The sequence below is a fragment of the Podarcis bocagei genome, assembly GCF_964188305.1.
Source record: "Podarcis bocagei genome assembly, chromosome: 2".
Lineage (NCBI taxonomy): Eukaryota > Metazoa > Chordata > Lepidosauria > Squamata > Lacertidae > Podarcis > Podarcis bocagei.
In genome coordinates, this window is record NC_138126.1 from 33427409 (window position 1) to 33443749 (window position 16341).

Sequence of the window (16341 nt, forward strand, 5' to 3'; positions counted from 1 at the left end):
TATGTTTATATAATTTTTTATTAATAAATATCCTAACATCAACCCTGAATATTAGTGGGCAACACCATGCATAGTAGCCGCTAATACTTGCAAATATACAAATGAAGTATTTAATTTTTATCAACAGGTGGTGATTTAAAAACAGTATTTCTGAATTTTGAAAAAAAAAATACATTAACTTTTGGCAATCCTTAATATCTGACAGTTTCTTAAAGACATATTAAATAAAGAATTGGCCTGTATATATATTTCCCTCGGTCTGGTAAGTCCACTTCACAAGTAATGCAAAACCATGGCTTAGCAATAGAATACAAAGCACAGCAAACCTCAAGCTTGTGTTCTCTCTTTTCTCTGGGGTGTGTAAGTGATCAGAGCTTTCTGCTTTTGTTTTAGATTAGTTTAGTACATCCGAATCCAAAAAAGTCGTTAATTGTAGCTATGGTAAATGAAAATTTGCCAGCTTCATAAACTATGGCTTTCCACTAACCATATTTCAGATAAATGCATTTTTTTCGGGTTTTGGAGAGCACAGTAAATTGTGATTCATCTCAAACAGAAACAAAAGCTTTTGAACTCTTCCTTGGAGCTGAACTAAAGAAGAAACGGGAGCACAAACCTGAGGCTCACCCATGCTCATTCTTGTAATACTAAACTTTGGTTTAGCCAGCCCAATGCCTCAGTCTAAGAACTGTTACATAGATACTAAAATGTAATTTAAAATCTTTGTTATTTATGTACATTCAGAGACTTCATAGGTGCTTCAAGAACTATTGCATTGACCATCATGACATTTCCACATGCACAAAGGGGTATTGACATTTTTTAGAGTGATTACAAATTGAAAAAGTTATTGCTTGCTATACACATCAGATTTCTGTACATGAGTGAGCTTTTATACAGATAACATCAACCAAATATTGGTTTGCAAAGACAGTTCTAAAATAAGAGCAATTTATCCTGGATAAACTAACTTCCATCAATGCTTGTATTAACAGGGATAAGGTCTGGCTGTTTCATCTTCCCTCCTCTTAGTGCACAATGGTAGTTCTACAAGGTGTGCAAGATTTTTTTCAGTGCATGTTTACAACACTTGCATTTATATCAAGTAGTAAAATGAAGTTTGAAGAGCACAGTCTGTGGTGTAGTGACATCTGCAACTGCAAGTTCTTGGCCATCAACAAGTCCAAGCTCTGTATCAAGAAAAAGTTATAAGCACAGCGTTTCAGTCACTTCTATGCATGTATGGAAAATGTGCAACTGACAATTGACTCAGAACATTAGGAAATAAAACATTTTCTGTAATGAGACAAAATAGTAAAAATGATTATTTTGCTTTTAGGAAAACAGTTGCCCAGGTATTGGTGTGAAAACATTACAGCTATCAATTTGGACCAGTGTCCAAAGAAATGAACAAATTATTCTGCACACCCAACAGCATTTTGGACTCTGAGTAGTATGTTTCTTTCCATTGGTTCTTATGGTTAGAATGGAAGTTATATTACAGCTTTACTCAAAAGAACAATCAGCTAGCATTGAAAGAAATAATAATCTTTGTTTCTTATTCTCATGAAAACTAGTGTAGGGAGGCAGGAATCAGCACCTTTATGCACAGATTTCAAGAGTTGCACATCTCAAAGTCTTTGCTTTTGTCCCTTGAAACTTAACTATGCATGGAAGAAACTTTTGGGGAACTATTAACTCAAGTTTCCGCCCACCTCCTATATACTGTATCAACATACAGATACACCTGACGTTGTACAAAGTCAATTTGCTTCATTAAGCTTTATATCCCGTAAGCACTATTTCAAGGTATATAATACCTTTTAAAGTCTTTGAAAGGTTCGGTCTTGTTCGTTCTTCAATAGAAGCTACTGACTGGGAAAAAGAGGACATAAACAGTGTTATTTTTTGCTTAAAAAATACACACACACAAATAAATAAATAAATTATAAGTATGTATTAGTCACCTGTATATAAAGGGTTTTATTTTTTCCATACATGGTGGCTGTTATTGCAGGAGATTTCATTTGTCTGTGCAAAAGAAACAACCAGTAATATTTTTAAGAAACAAGTATCAATGTGTTTTCAGCAAGATATGGGGTTGTATTAATCCAAGTCCAACTCAGAATAGACACTATGAAATTAATGAGCCTAAGTTAGTCATGCCCATTAATGCCAGCGGGTCTACTCTGAGTAGGACTAATGTTGAATACTACCCATAGATCATATCATATTAATTTAATACTTACAATGAAGCACTATTTGTCAAATAATCCAAGACTTCTTGAAGTTTAGCTGACGGAGAAAATTCTATGTTCTGAGGGAGCTGACTGCAAGCCAGACAGTTCTCCTAACAAAGCAGTAAATGAAATAGTCAATATGGTTTAAAATGTAAATTAATCACTGTCACTTCATTCAAGCTATCAAAATCTCATCTAGAGTATACAAGGAATTATTTGCAAATGAAAAATGTATGCTTTCATTGAAGTTAGTAGGTACTGGCCTGCAGTGTTTAGTGCAGTTTTTAAAAAGATGAATATGAAAATTCAAGACATTTCTGCAATATTACTGAGTTATGTCATCAAATATGAAATGCCTAGTAGTTCAATGATTTAAACATTCCTTCTGTAGTAAAAAAAATAATAGTGGCTTATCCCTGAATTCAAGTCTCCCTTTCAAAAAAGGAGTGGTGGTGTTTGCCCTTCGAGTTCATTCAAATATAAGTTTTCTTTAAAAGAAAGAACTGACATCCTAAATATATTTTTTTAAAAAATCTAATAGTATACGTGGAATAAATCAAGAATCAGTGCTAGTGCATCAGATCCGGACCAAAAAATATATTAATATATTAATAGTTATTGTTTGACAGGCGAGGTGTGAAGTCATCATTCAGCAATAGAATGATTCTACTCAAGTACTTTGCTTCGAATAGCAGGGAAGCGACAAATGGGAGGGGAGGGGTGTTCAAATGACAAAATAAGCTAGCTTTATTTATTACAAAAACATCCGTCCTCTTTTTTTCCTTCAAGAAATACAAATACTAAATAACATACAAAAAATAAAGTCCCACACACAATCCCAATTAAAATTCATCCTCAGGTGGTCGTCTGCATTAAATCAAGAAGTGAGGGGCAAGCATGAGGATGGAAAATGTAGCTCCTTGCCCAGTCCACACATTATCATCTCCACTCTTTTCTATGAAATTGAATGAAAATGTCTGCAGTGGGAGCCTGTTCTACTACATAGATTTGTGGAAACTGCAGTCTTCCAACTTGCAGAGACAGTGATGGAACTAGTGCACTTGTACCTAGTCTCCTCCCTTGCATGTTGATTTCATAAAGATGACAAAGTCTCTCTTTTTTTCAGGTTAACTCATAAATGCTTTTTACAAATTTATGTCTGGTGGGCCTCTTTCAAGGACTGTGCTCTACAGTTGAAGAAGTCCTACTATCAAGGAAGTCCAGGTTTTATTTTCTAAGCATATGCATGGAGCAGGGTTTCTCCCATGTACCATAATAGCCAGGAGTTTCATAAGGAGCAAATGCTTCCTAAGGTATGTGAAACCTGAACACCATGAACAAGGTTATATCTACCACCAGCAACTTGAATGAGCATAGGAGCTCAATAGTCAGATAGTTGGCTTAGTTTATAAAGTATTAGTTTTATATTTTTGGCGAGAGAAGTTCTGTTATGACCCAAGCACTCAATAACAAACAGTTAATAAAAAATTATGTAGCAATACTGACCTTCTTTTCGGCTTCAAACGTGTATGTGTACAGTCCATCTACATCATTGAATACTAAATAGTTGTTCAGAGGCATGTATGCACTGTAATGAAAAATCTGTTAGCATTCATAAGCAACAAGTGTCCTAAAAATATTTTAATTCAGAAACACGTTACCTTGTGGCTAATTTAAAGACTTCAGTGGCACATACAGCTAGAGAAAGAAAGAGACAAACAACTAAAATTACTTGAAAATTAGAGGAAAGTACGGATCAAACATTTTACTTATGGAACAAGGAAAAGAATCAGCAGGTTTTGCGTTCAAAGTCTCCTAGAAGCTAAAGTATATGGTGAAATGTAGTTATCTGAAGCAAATCTAGAATTACTACATGGAATTAAATGCAGTCAGAATATTAAACCCTTTATTGCCAGATTCTGACTTACCTATAACTCCCACCTCAAGTGCCTTCCTAAAGATTCAGAACCTTAGAAATATTGCTAGACAGGTGTGCCAAATTTCCTTCTAGCAGTTTAATTTAAAGCTTATTTGAAATAAATACACTGGTTATTTCAATGTGATTTACTAATAATTTTTCCAAGTGCTGCACTCATAGGCTGCAATCTTATATGTATTTACTAGGGAGGCAGTATAACTGTCCTTAATTAGACTTACTGCTGGGAAGATATCCATAGGATTGCTCTGTCAAGTCCCGCCCCCCTTGTATATTTAAGCTAGTTCATTACATTCAGCCTAAATATATAAGGAGAAGAACAGGAAGACATGGTTTTCAGCTTAGATCTCCAATACTATTCTTACAGATGTAATTGGAAACAATTTTTTAAAAATTGCATTACTGTACCTGCAATGACAGCATTTGTAGAAGCTACAGCTGGAATGATCCGCTTTACAACCCCTGCATTGAGAGAAGCAGCATCACAAACTTTTATGTTATTTCTACTTTTAACAGTTGGAAACATAATTCAAGGAAAGTATGTACAGTATTTTGTAGTAGTATGGTCACTACCTCAACCAACACAGAATAGGGCAGACTAAAGCTAGACATGTACAGTGGTACCTCGCAAGACGAAAAACTCGCAAGACAAAAGAGTTGCTTTTTTTTTAGTTGCTTTGCAAGACGAATTTCCCAATGGGCTTGCTTCGCAAGACGAAAACGTCTTGCAAGTTTGTTTCCTTTTTCTTAAAACCGCATTCCTATGGGAAACCGTGCTTCGCAAGACGAAAAATTCGCAAGGCGAAAAAACTCGCAGAACGAATTAATTTCGTCTTGCGAGGCACCACTGTATGCTTATCATTACGGTTTCCCAAAGACCAAAACGGACCCACTGAACAGATGGCTTCTGCTGTATCTTACCTTGTGTGAGCCTGTAGGAAAGACCTTTAATATTAAACTGTGCTGCCCTTTCTAAAGACTTTTCAAAAATCCACTGTATGTGCTCAGGATCATCTCCATCTAAAGCAACACCGTCTGCAAAAAAAGAAAAAAGAAGAAGTATGATTTTTACAACTTAAGAATGAAATGGTTCTTCATAACTGCAAATTACAGTAGTACCTCTGGTTGCGAACGGGATCCATTCCGGAGGCCCGTTTGCAACATGAAAAGAGTGCAACCTGAAGCGCCGTATCTGCGCAGGTGCAGGGTGATTTGGTCTTGTGCACATGCACGAAGCGCGATTTAGCACTTCTGCGCATGTGCGAGCGGCAAAACCCGGAAGCAACCCTTTCCGTTACTTCCGGGTTGCCACAGGACGTAACCTAAAAGAAGGTAACATGAAGCAAACGTAACATGAGGTATGACGGTATACCATTTTTGAAATAGTAACTTGCTTGGGTGGAGTCTCAAAAAGAGAGAAGTGACTATGAAATTTGCAAAGGGATAGGTTTATTATGAAAATGTGATTTCTAAAAAAAGAAACATAAATAAGAGAATCATAAAAAATAATAGCCAGAAGTAAGAGGAACTCAATCATGACTCCTAAGTCAAATTGCACAAGACAAGTGAAATAAAATATGCCAGGATTATTATGTTATTCAGCTTTCCGTTTTGACAAAGGTTCAACGGTAGTTTATTGATTACCTCCAAAAGGTTGTTCCTTGGGCCACTGCAGTATCCTGACATATTCAATGCAATGTTCTGGTAGCCGAGGCATTGAAGCAATTGTACACATAGGAAAATTTACCTAGAGAGAATGGATAAGGTGTTTCAACATGAATGTTGAAGTGGCATGCCTGGCTATAAAGTATTTGTTCTATTTAGTTACCTGTGGTGGATAAAGTTCAAGTGTACATTCAATACAAGCTGTCATGCCAGGAATAATCACGCGAGCATTTCCTTTAAAGCCTTCAGTTCCTCCATCAATCAAAGGTATAATGGAACTTGGATCCAACACCCCATTTTCATGGTTTAAAAGTGAAATCTAAGGAGAGCAAAGAAGAGCATTAAGTCCATTTCCTCTAACCTCAACCCTCACCCTTCATAATATCCAAACTGAACAGTCCTTAGGGTATTATTTAACAGGACTTGCTGAACCTGAGTTGCCTGAAATAATTGCTGCATTAACTGTCCTGCATTTTTTTTTTCTGCAGAATGTGGTGGCAGTCCTCATTAAAGTACCTCAACTTCCAAAATCAGCTCAAAATTATTTCTGCACAACTCATTTATGGGCATATTTCAGGAGCCTGAGGGCACAGATAGCCATGAATCTTTCTGTCACAACTGAAATACGAGACCTTCATAAGCAGCAGGGCTTTATTAAAAGGCTACAGCTGCAGAGAGCCATGCTTTGCATTTCAAGTGTTCTCCCTTTTGTTTACCACATCCAATATGAAGTTGAAGAGCAACATATTGCAAATGCACATACCGCAAAAGCAAAATCAATTTTCACAGACACTATTAGTGACAATCCTCCCTCTAGCCTCAAAACAAGTCCCACATTCAGGGAGGGTTTCAGTAGTACATGACTTAATAGTGCCTATATTTTGCAACAACTGAGTAACTTTACTTCCTAGGTATTTACCAGCATGCCATTTATCCATCTTCTTGCAATTATTGAATCCAAGCCACATACAATTATATGAAATTCTGAAAGAAAACATAAATATTGTTATGCACACTTGATACTTCCCTCGCTTTCAGTATTGTTAGCATATTTTTCTATTGTTTCTACACAAAGACAGTTTGCTAGTTGAGCATTCTGTTTGTTGTATTTTCTCCTTCCTTTAAAGGAAAGAATAGTAATGTTCTTTAACTGATTGGGGGGTACCCACAAATCATTATTTTCACAATAGCACACTTAGTTACTTACGTCTATAGAAAGTGTCGTCTAGATCCTGAATTTTTTTGTAATGTCTGAAAAGACATACAGTAAAGGAATTCTCTTGTGGCAGTTACTTGGCCAAAACACAAATGCCCTTGCCTAATTTGGTATGCATGCCACTGTCCAACACAAATGCCTTACTATGGCTCCTAACTTTCTCAAAATTGTTTATTTAAGAATAGCTTGAAGAGTTATTTAAAAATGAGACTCATGACCACAGCACCTTTTTTTTTAATGAACCTGTCTGACTGTTTACTGATTATTCCAACACCACTAGAGGAGGACTGATGTCACACTTGTGCCTTTTCCATAGCCATCTCATTGATCACTGTGGGAAAGAGGATACTGAACTAGATAGGCTTTTTTGGTCTGACCCAGCAGGCAACTTTTCTCCATCCCACAATGGCTCTGAATTCTCTGTAGACTTAAGATGTTATTACTGCATCCAAGCTGGGACAGATGAGGCCTAAAATCAGGGGGAATCCCATACCTGATACATCTCTCTCAGCATCTGTGTACACACAAGTGTAGGTGATGTGGATGAGTAAACAGATCCATTTTCTGAATACTCAAGCTAATGTAGGAACTGTATTTAAATTAAAAATGTAGAAACATGGCCAGTTCAAGGGGTTCCAATGTGCTCACATTTGTGAACAGGCAAGAGGCTTTTGGTATCACCGAATCCTCAGAGGGCATTTTAGAAAGATCTACTGCTAAGACACTTGTAGTCTTAGGTTTCACTGTCAGCTTTGTACATAAACTCAGATTTCAAAGATAGCATTATCGTACATTATCACTGAAACGATCATCAATATCCACTGTGTTTTTAATTGTTTGATCGTCTCTCAGGCAGAAATTGAAAATGCCAGCTAATATATAAATAAAACACAATCCACACGTGCACCCAGGAGGATAGCATGTCTACAGAAGCCAGTTTAAAGAGGGAAAGAACACACAATGCATATTCATGTTGAAGGTTGGGTGGCAGGGGCAGGAAATCATTGGACTTCAACTAACACTGCAAAATGGTTTTGATGGTAAAGTAAGGCAAGGAGACTGCTATCCAACTCTGGAAACATTTGATGCTTTTGATATTTCTGAAGAAACCTATCAGACTATTTTATTCAATGATTAATTTATGGACTAAAGCAAGCCACACGAAAAAGGAGGGGGGGGAATGCAGGTGACTGTGGACATGAGAATAAATTGAATCCTTTTCTTCATAAAAGGATACGGTACAACAGCACAATTGGGAATTCGGCTGTTTAGAAATTCAGCAGCAACTTCTGCTTTTGGCCGTCCAACATCTTTAGGTCTGCAAAAAACAATATTTGTTAGGAAACTGAATCTGTTAGAATCCATTTTGCCTTATACAGAATCATGGGAGGTTAACTACAACCTCTGTTGCAATGCTAGTTTAAAGCAGGAAAGACATGATTCAGAGGACTACACAGTAAGTCAAGGATCTCAGTTCCCATTTTTCAAAGGTATCTCCATCCACTGGTATGGAAAATTCAGAAGTGGCTTCTGATGCAGAACAAGCAACTGGTGTGAAATAATAATAATAAAGCACACATATGTGAATGTGGTATGCAGAAAGGGGCACTTGAGATCATGGATTCTTATTTGTAAAAATGCCATATAATTGGCAGTGGGGTTTTTTTCACAAGCTCCATCTCAGATAAACTATTTGACAGATGGGAGACTAGTCCTGCCACACAGCCCCACAGTGTTTCTCTTGCTATCTCCCATATTTGAAATCACCACAAGGTTGAAATGTGTGTGGTTTTTTTTTTTTCTTTTGAAGGAAAAACATGCTATAGTGGTAAGTCAGAGGGAAGAGGCAGGGAGAGAAGCAGGCAAGTGACAGCAGTAGTAAGTTAGTACTAGAACAAGCAGACTTTATTTGGAAAGTTAGTGGGGTAAGAGTGAAATGTTAATTTACTATTAGGAATGCCACAGCATACATGTTTCTTGAAAAATATTCAACTCCCTGAATTCTGTTTTAAAGGAAATCTTACTGAAATAAATGAAGCTTTCTTGAAAATGAGAGCCAGAGTTTGCAGTTTATTCTCAGTAGGAAATGTATGACTTACCGAAACAAAAATTGCCTATTCAGGTTAGATACATCAATGGTGTCCATGTCAATGACATGAATCTGCCTAAAACCAGACAATGCCTGTAGAGATAAAGAGATCAGGGTTACAATAAAACCAACAGAATCTTTTCACTATTAGAAATGTTTGGACATATTTACTGCTTCTGAAAAATGGAAGTACTTGAAGGGGCTGCAAATCTACCATTAAGATTGTCCATACTAGGGTAGTGGGGGGGGTGTACACATACATACAAATAGGATGATATATATGCTATAGAAGGTAAACCTAATGCAACACAGGCCCAGCAGCCACCATTGCATAACCATGAGCTATTCTTTATAGAAAAACCCCTAAGAAAATTCTTCGCACACACTGACTAGTAAAAGTTGTTTTAAACAGTTCACTGGGTAAAAATATCAGTAGTCACGTATCTTGTTTGCAAATGTGATAATTAGAGATGCTTATGAAATTCTCCCTTTTCTAACTTGACTTCAGATGTGGTAATTGCAAATAAGCCAATATCGTTTGTAGGGTACAACTGCTTTCTTCAAAGAGATCAAAACTTTCTTCTTCTTAAGCAGATTACCAGTTAATAGCCAGCATCTTTACTTTTCCTTTAAAAGGTACCAAATGTACACAGTACATCTGTGCAGTAATCATATCGCAGTGAGAAAACAAAGATACGATTGCTTAATCTAACTGGTTCTTTTGTGCAAGATTACGTTTTTGTGCAGTATTTTAACCAATGCACATATATTCATCAGTAACCTTTAAGGAGTGTGGGGGTATATCAGCTGAAAACTGCATCAAAGGGAACACGCTTCAATCCCAAAATTATTTTTAGAAACTGTCCAACTCAGAAGACAGGCAAAGTGGGACCCATGATAGAGAAAAATAATCCAAGAGAATGGAAGACACTTGCGCATCCTGACTCATGTCATCTCTAGTCTAATTACCTACCATGCAATTCAGAGTAGCAGAAAAGTAGTGTCACACAAAAGAGCAGAACATTTTAATTAATTACTGGGCATATAACCAGGTTCTGAACTGCCATTATGAGACACATTTGTGCTTAAGAGATATAGCTTCTAAAAGCAAACCCTGTAAAGTTACTATGGTTTCCACTTGTCCCCCATTGCTTCCCAGTCATATTGTCTTTTCATTATGCTTCTAAGTCCAAATATCTGAAGATGACAAGATATAACGGTAATGTATTCAAAGCTCTCCCTAAGGTTAAAGCTTATGGGTGACATCCATCCTCAGCAGTTCCCTGTAGCTCCTATATGCCTTGAAGGGTATCCAGAGGAAAGGCAAATTCCACTTACAAAATCAAAAGTCTGCTGCACAAGTGGGATACCACTATTGGCTGTCACCCTATAAATTTATGGGTACATTTTGGGAATTGTCTTACCATTACAACAGCTAAAGCACAGTCTACATAATTGTGCTCATAAACTAATGGAGATGTTCCAGAATCATGAATGAATCTAATATCTGCCTTGATGAGGCAAATCAGGTTTTTAAAAATCCTCATTATTGCCTGTTGTCTTGTTAATAAGAATAATTTGTTGGCTTTGTTTTTGGACAGGATTTATTCTTCATCAGACTCAAGTTACAGCAAAACTAAAGAAAACTTTGCAAAAGTACACAGTACAGTATTCCAAATATATTGGAAGTATCTCTGAAATGATTACTTCATTTTTCGTAAGTTTACGCAGATCTATAGATTACTGAATTGACTGTATGTTGAGCAAGTATTTGATTCTGTATGATTTTGTATTTGCTTTAGTTTGTGTATGCAAGCTTGCTACAATCTAGCTGCTAAAGTAGATTGTTAACATGTTTTATATGAGGATGAGGGATCAAATTAGTCACATAACCCTTTGACTTCTCAGCGTGTAGAGCAAAAAGCTGGGCAACATGATTATTTTCTCAGTGAACAGCACAGGCTATCAAGAAATAAAAATGAAATTGTTACCAGATTTTTGAGGAGTTCACATCCTAATCCTCCTGCTCCAATAACTAGAACTTTACACGTGTTTAAGAGAAAGTCAAGGGGCTGCAAAGAACCAAGACAGACAAACAGTTGTTGAAAACAGAATAACCAATATCATCATAGAACTTATTGTAATGCAGTAAAATATTTCAAAATTGTGAAAATATAGTTCATTGTAAATCAGAATTTGCCTTTTGCCATTCAAGTTAAATTTGATTAGTACAGATAAACCAGCATTGCCACGTAAGTTATTTCAAGCTTGTTAAGACATGTGTTGTTTGTTTTAAATCAATTCAAAGTGTATACAGGAACAGAGATTGCAATGGCACAGCACTGAACTACATGGTTTATACAGATATATATTTCTGCCAGTTGAAAGTCTTTATGCAATCGTAATCTGACTATGGAAACACACTGCCTGCAGCTGGCCTGCTGCCACCTGCAGATACAACATCCAATCAATGTGCACATGTTAACCTATGTCTATCCCACTGGAGATTGCATGGAATTCTATGGGTCTCACTCCCACATAAGCAAACACAGGACTGCAAGAAGAATACAGGAGTATTTCCTGGATTACGTTTAGCCAGAACTAAAAAGGTCAGGTGCAAAGAATGATGCCTGGGTAGAGGCAAGCATGCAAGGTGGGGGGGGGGTTAAGTGCACAGCCCCATAGTTGCTTGCCATCCCCTGAACCAGGGTGGCATTACCCCTGCATCAGGTCTATTCTGCATATATTTTAAAATTCAGTTATAAAAATTAGGAAATATGACATAAATCTAAAACAAGTATATATGGCAAACCAAAAACAAATAGGTAATTCATCATTATCTCACCAAATTTTACTTCAAATAGTTCCCATGTTGAAATTCAGTGGTGTCTGTCCATCAACTGGACTTCTGTTGCTGGACAGGACTTCCCCTTCTCCTCCCTCCTGCAGCCCCTTGCACACGTCCAAAATTTGCTCCAGATGTCTGGGGAACCTTTAGAACAGATGTAGGGGTGCATGGAGCTGCACAAGGGAGGATAGGAAGGAAGGTTTGCGTGTGCAATACTGAATGGTGTCCACTATAGCCAACTGCCAAATTTCTTATTGTACACATCAAAGCTTCAAGTGCCCTACATGACTTTTAACATCCAAACTATAATTTATGCAAGACCACATCAGTCATGCAGAAAATTAGTTGGTTAATTGCAAAAGTTTGCAGTCTTGTTCATTTTTTATTAATGAAATGCAAACAAAAGAACAGTTCACAACAGCAACACAATACTACAAACATTTGTATTTAAAATAACTGTTTCTCACTTGAGTGCCTGGCTCGAAATCAGGGTGTGTGAAAGGTCCAGATCGCTCGAGGAACTTCTTTACATGGTTCCAGCGACCTTCCCAGTCTCCATTGTCCCCACACCCACCATCAACAGCCATTCTGCACAGAACATAGAAATTCAGCTGCAAAAAACCAATGGATAAACACACACACGCACACAATCTCTACAAACTTAGACTTTCCTTTTGTATGGTTATACATATCACAAGGTGTTATCAATTTTATCTTGTTCAGAGCAAATAAATGAAATATTTTGGGACTCTGCTGGCTACTAGACAGTGGGTCTAGTGTCTAAGTCATGCATAGAGAGGACTCACTGAAAACAATGAGACTTAAATTGCTCATATTTTAAGCCCCATTATTTCCAGTGAGTCTACTCCAAGCATGCCTAGATTTTGATCCAACCCATTAATAATACATCTATTTACAATAAACAAACATATATGTACTCTTAAAATTAAATTGCTATATGTGATTAGTTATGAAGATATATTTATAAGCACAGACTGAATATTCAGATTTCTTTTACTTGGAAAAACAGTATGCCAAGCAGAGTTTTTAAAAATAAGGTGTTATTAGTATTCTTAAAGAACAAAAATTAACAACAGACAGCTATTTCTGCCTCAATCTACTGAATATGCAGGGTGGCTAACCTATGGCCTTCCACAAGTTGCTGAACTATGGCTCCCATCATTCCTGACCAATAGCTATACTAGTTGTGGTTGAAGAGTGTTGGGAGTCCAGTATCATGTGGAGGGCCCCAGGATTCTCACCCCTGGATTAAGGGATAAGAACACAAAAAGCAAATCAAGCGTTTCACTAAATTGATGTTTTGATGGGATGTTTTTATGTGGAAGACTAGTGTACTTCTGACAGTAAAAGAGGAAACAACATGAGTAACTGATATACATCCATTGGCAATTCATTTCTGGGAACCCTGTAGCTTGCTACAAGCAATTACCTACATTTTAAACACAAAACTCACTTTTTAACAAATTGAAAGGGAAAGTGACATGCAAGTCACTTAAAGTACTACATGTTAACAGTGAATTGGCTAGCAAATGTTTGAATTTTGCCTGATACAACATAACATCCAGTTTCAATTTCTATCCTATGTACAATTTTACTTTCACATTATACAGATCCCTGAGCCCCTTTAAATACCAAAATTCAACCGTTTAAATGTTTAGATGCGCACTGCATGATATTAATTTTGTGTGTATACTGATCTTGGGATGTTTTAGTGTTTTTCACTATCCAAACTATGGCTGTTACCCAGTAGGGTGTAATAGAGAGGTGGAGTTATTGTCACATCAGCAGGCCTGCCCATGCACACCATCATCCTGGAGTGGGTGCAGAGATGCCATTATGTGACAGCAGTGGGGTTGGCTCAGTATCAAACAGATGTCAGACCAGCTTGGTCCCTTCTCCTTGCTGTTTCAGGGCTTTCTACTTGCTACTACTGGCTGTCTGTAGAACTTCTACTCGCCTGCTGTTTCAGTGGACAGAAGCAGTAGGGCCAGGCAGAGGAAAACCAATCCTTCCTGTCTGTCGGATGCAAAAGGGAGGCTGGATTGCACATTTAGCTTTACTGCAGTTTTAATTTCCTATAATCTGTTCTGAAAACCAGTTTAAGGGCAGAGTATAATAAAATAAATAAAACATGATAACTCTGTAGTCTGAAATCACATCTCAGCAAGATAACAAAACTGCCAATTGTGCAAAACTGCAGTTTACAATACTGTTTATAGTTTTATATAGCTAGTGTTTCTAAGTAGTGCAACCATAATTGCATCCCATTCCTACACCTTTCTTCTTGCAATTAAAGTTCACTGAGTTCAATGAGCCTTACCCTCAACTAAGCATGAATTAAATCAGGCTTCCTCAACCTCAGCCCTCCAGATGTTTTGAGACTACAATTCCCATCATCCCTGACCACTGGTCCTGCTAGCTAGGGATCATGGGAGTTGTAAGCCGAAAACATCTGGAAGGCCAAGGTTGAGGAAGCCTGAATTAAATTATATCCTACAGCAGCCAACCCGATGTCCTCCAGATACTAAAGAAGTCGTCCAAAAAATCCAGGGGACACCACATTGGTTATAAGTTACATCCAAAGTTGCCTTAAAAGAAGGCATTCTAGCACAACTGATCTTTCCCTTCTGTTCTCCCAGAAAGCTCACCAAAATATCAGGGAGTACAAAATATTATGGGCTGTGTCATCTGGGGCTCTGTTGGGAACGGGGAAATTTCCCAAAACTGGGTAATTCATTTATGCAACTCTGGTTACAAACTTACAAATTTTACATTTCAAACAACTATAAGGAATTATTTCCTAGTCACGTTCCTTACTGTCATATTTTAGTTTTGCTTGCCTTTTTATATGCACAACTCTTGATTTTTACAAAGGATTTCCCATTAACATTTGCAATACATTATTACCCAAGCGGCTTGTGCACTTGCCATCAAAATGTGCATTACTCATGATCTCTTTGATCTTTGAAGAGACCCTAATCCCTGTTAAGACTTGCAGCGACCCTTTAAGGATCTGCCACACTGAAATGCATCTTAGTGCAAGTTCCAATTATGGACCAGTTGATCTTTGCAAGAGATATGATTCCACCACACCTGCTGAGTCTGCATAGCCCTCATTTCACTGCTCAGATGTGGGCTCGCTTGACTGAACACTTGCTCTGCGCACACACAAAAACCTGTCCCGCATGTGGAAAACTAGCAGGGAAAAGGCTAGGTTTCTGCAAGCAGAGACAGTCACAATGCTACTATTCATGCAGAGCAACATGAAGCCACATGAGCAGCCTCAGGTGGGGTATGATGCTGATCAGCTCCCATCAGCCAACATGGCCAGTCATAATGAGAGCTGTAGCCCAGCAACACCTGGCCAGCCCCACACTGGTTTGAGGCAGAAGATTAGCACCTGAGGGAAGAACCTAGGCGCCTAGAGAGCCAGGCTGCAGGTGCTTTTGATAATTCACACATACTTGGTTTTTCTCATATATGGGGGAGCCTGCCACACATTCCCAATTCAGCGGCCCCCCCTCCATCCTCTGCCCCCTAAACCCAGCACTGACCCCATCTCTCTCTGCCTCTCTCCCGCTAGCCGCCGCTCCTCTAGCCTCCTTCTTTTCTTCTCCCTATAAAAGAGAGAGAGAATAAAAGAAGGGTCAGTCGCCGACCGGGTCAGGCTCGGGGCTCGCGCGCTCCCGCCACGACTTGGGCGCGGGGGGAGGGGGACAGGGCAGAGGCTGAGGGGGCGCAGCTCCCCGCCAGCCCCCTCCCTGGAAGAAGCGGCGGCGGCGAAGGCAGCCAAGCGCGTGGGGGTGGGGAGGAGGCAGGTACTTACGGCTCCTCAACATCCGCCATAGCTGAGCCTCTCTCCTCCTGTCCTCTCCCTCCAACGGCTCGCCCACAATGCACCGCGGCCGGAAGTTCCGAGCCGGGCTCCCACTCGTCCTCGCTGACGGAGGCGATTCGAGCTTCTCCTGAGGGGAGGGGGGAGGAGGCAGAGAGGCCTCGCTTCCGGTTTCCGTTAGGGCCGGTCGCTTTTAAAAACACGCGCACGCGCGAACACAGACGCCAAATTCACCGCCCAGCCTAGGCTCATGTTCTCGCCGTGGGTTGAGCGAGTGCCGGGACTAGGCTGTGGGTTCCAGTTCCCCTACTCGGCCATTCAGCCCACCGGGTGTGACCTTGGGCCTGTCGCCTGCCCTCGGCCTAAGCGGCCTCACAGGGTTGTTGTGAGGATGAAACGGGCAGGAGAACCATGTACGCCGCCTCCAGCTCCCTGTGGGGAGGAGAACAAATAAAAGTGATATAAAAGAGTTGTCTGTGGAAGGGCAGCGT

At 39.0% G+C, this 16341-nt stretch overlaps 2 protein-coding genes across 8 annotated transcripts in view; one reads left to right on the forward strand and one right to left on the reverse strand.

Annotated features, from left to right (window-relative positions):
• UBA3 (ubiquitin like modifier activating enzyme 3) overlaps positions 1-16341 on the reverse strand; it is a 23123-nt gene continuing 6782 nt past the window's right edge. For 2 of the 7 annotated variants that reach the window (XM_081184249.1, XM_081184248.1), the window contains exons 2-17: positions 12462-12582; positions 11138-11218; positions 9157-9239; positions 8295-8375; positions 7049-7092; positions 6761-6825; positions 6005-6160; positions 5821-5923; positions 5098-5211; positions 4585-4638; positions 3902-3938; positions 3747-3828; positions 2250-2350; positions 1968-2031; positions 1821-1875; positions 1-1190 (exon numbers count right to left, since the gene is read on the reverse strand). In XM_081184249.1, the coding sequence (XP_081040375.1) occupies positions 1102-1190; positions 1821-1875; positions 1968-2031; positions 2250-2350; positions 3747-3828; positions 3902-3938; positions 4585-4638; positions 5098-5211; positions 5821-5923; positions 6005-6160; positions 6761-6825; positions 7049-7092; positions 8295-8375; positions 9157-9239; positions 11138-11218; positions 12462-12581 (1329 nt within the window). In that variant the 5' untranslated portion in view covers position 12582 and the 3' untranslated portion in view covers positions 1-1101. Of the gene's footprint in view, positions 1191-1820; positions 1876-1967; positions 2032-2249; positions 2351-3746; positions 3829-3901; positions 3939-4584; positions 4639-5097; positions 5212-5820; positions 5924-6004; positions 6161-6760; positions 6826-7048; positions 7093-8294; positions 8376-9156; positions 9240-11137; positions 11219-12461; positions 12606-14922; positions 15076-15569; positions 15633-15841; positions 16335-16341 lie in introns of those variants that run through there. The other 5 variants (XM_081184244.1, XM_081184243.1, XM_081184245.1 and 2 more) reach the window with 5 other exon arrangements.
• Positions 15381-16341, forward strand: part of ARL6IP5 (ARF like GTPase 6 interacting protein 5) — a 25214-nt gene continuing 24253 nt past the window's right edge. The window contains exon 1 of the mRNA XM_081184379.1: positions 15381-15455. The gene's annotated coding sequence lies outside the window, so the exon portion shown is untranslated. The remainder of the gene's footprint in view (positions 15456-16341) is intronic.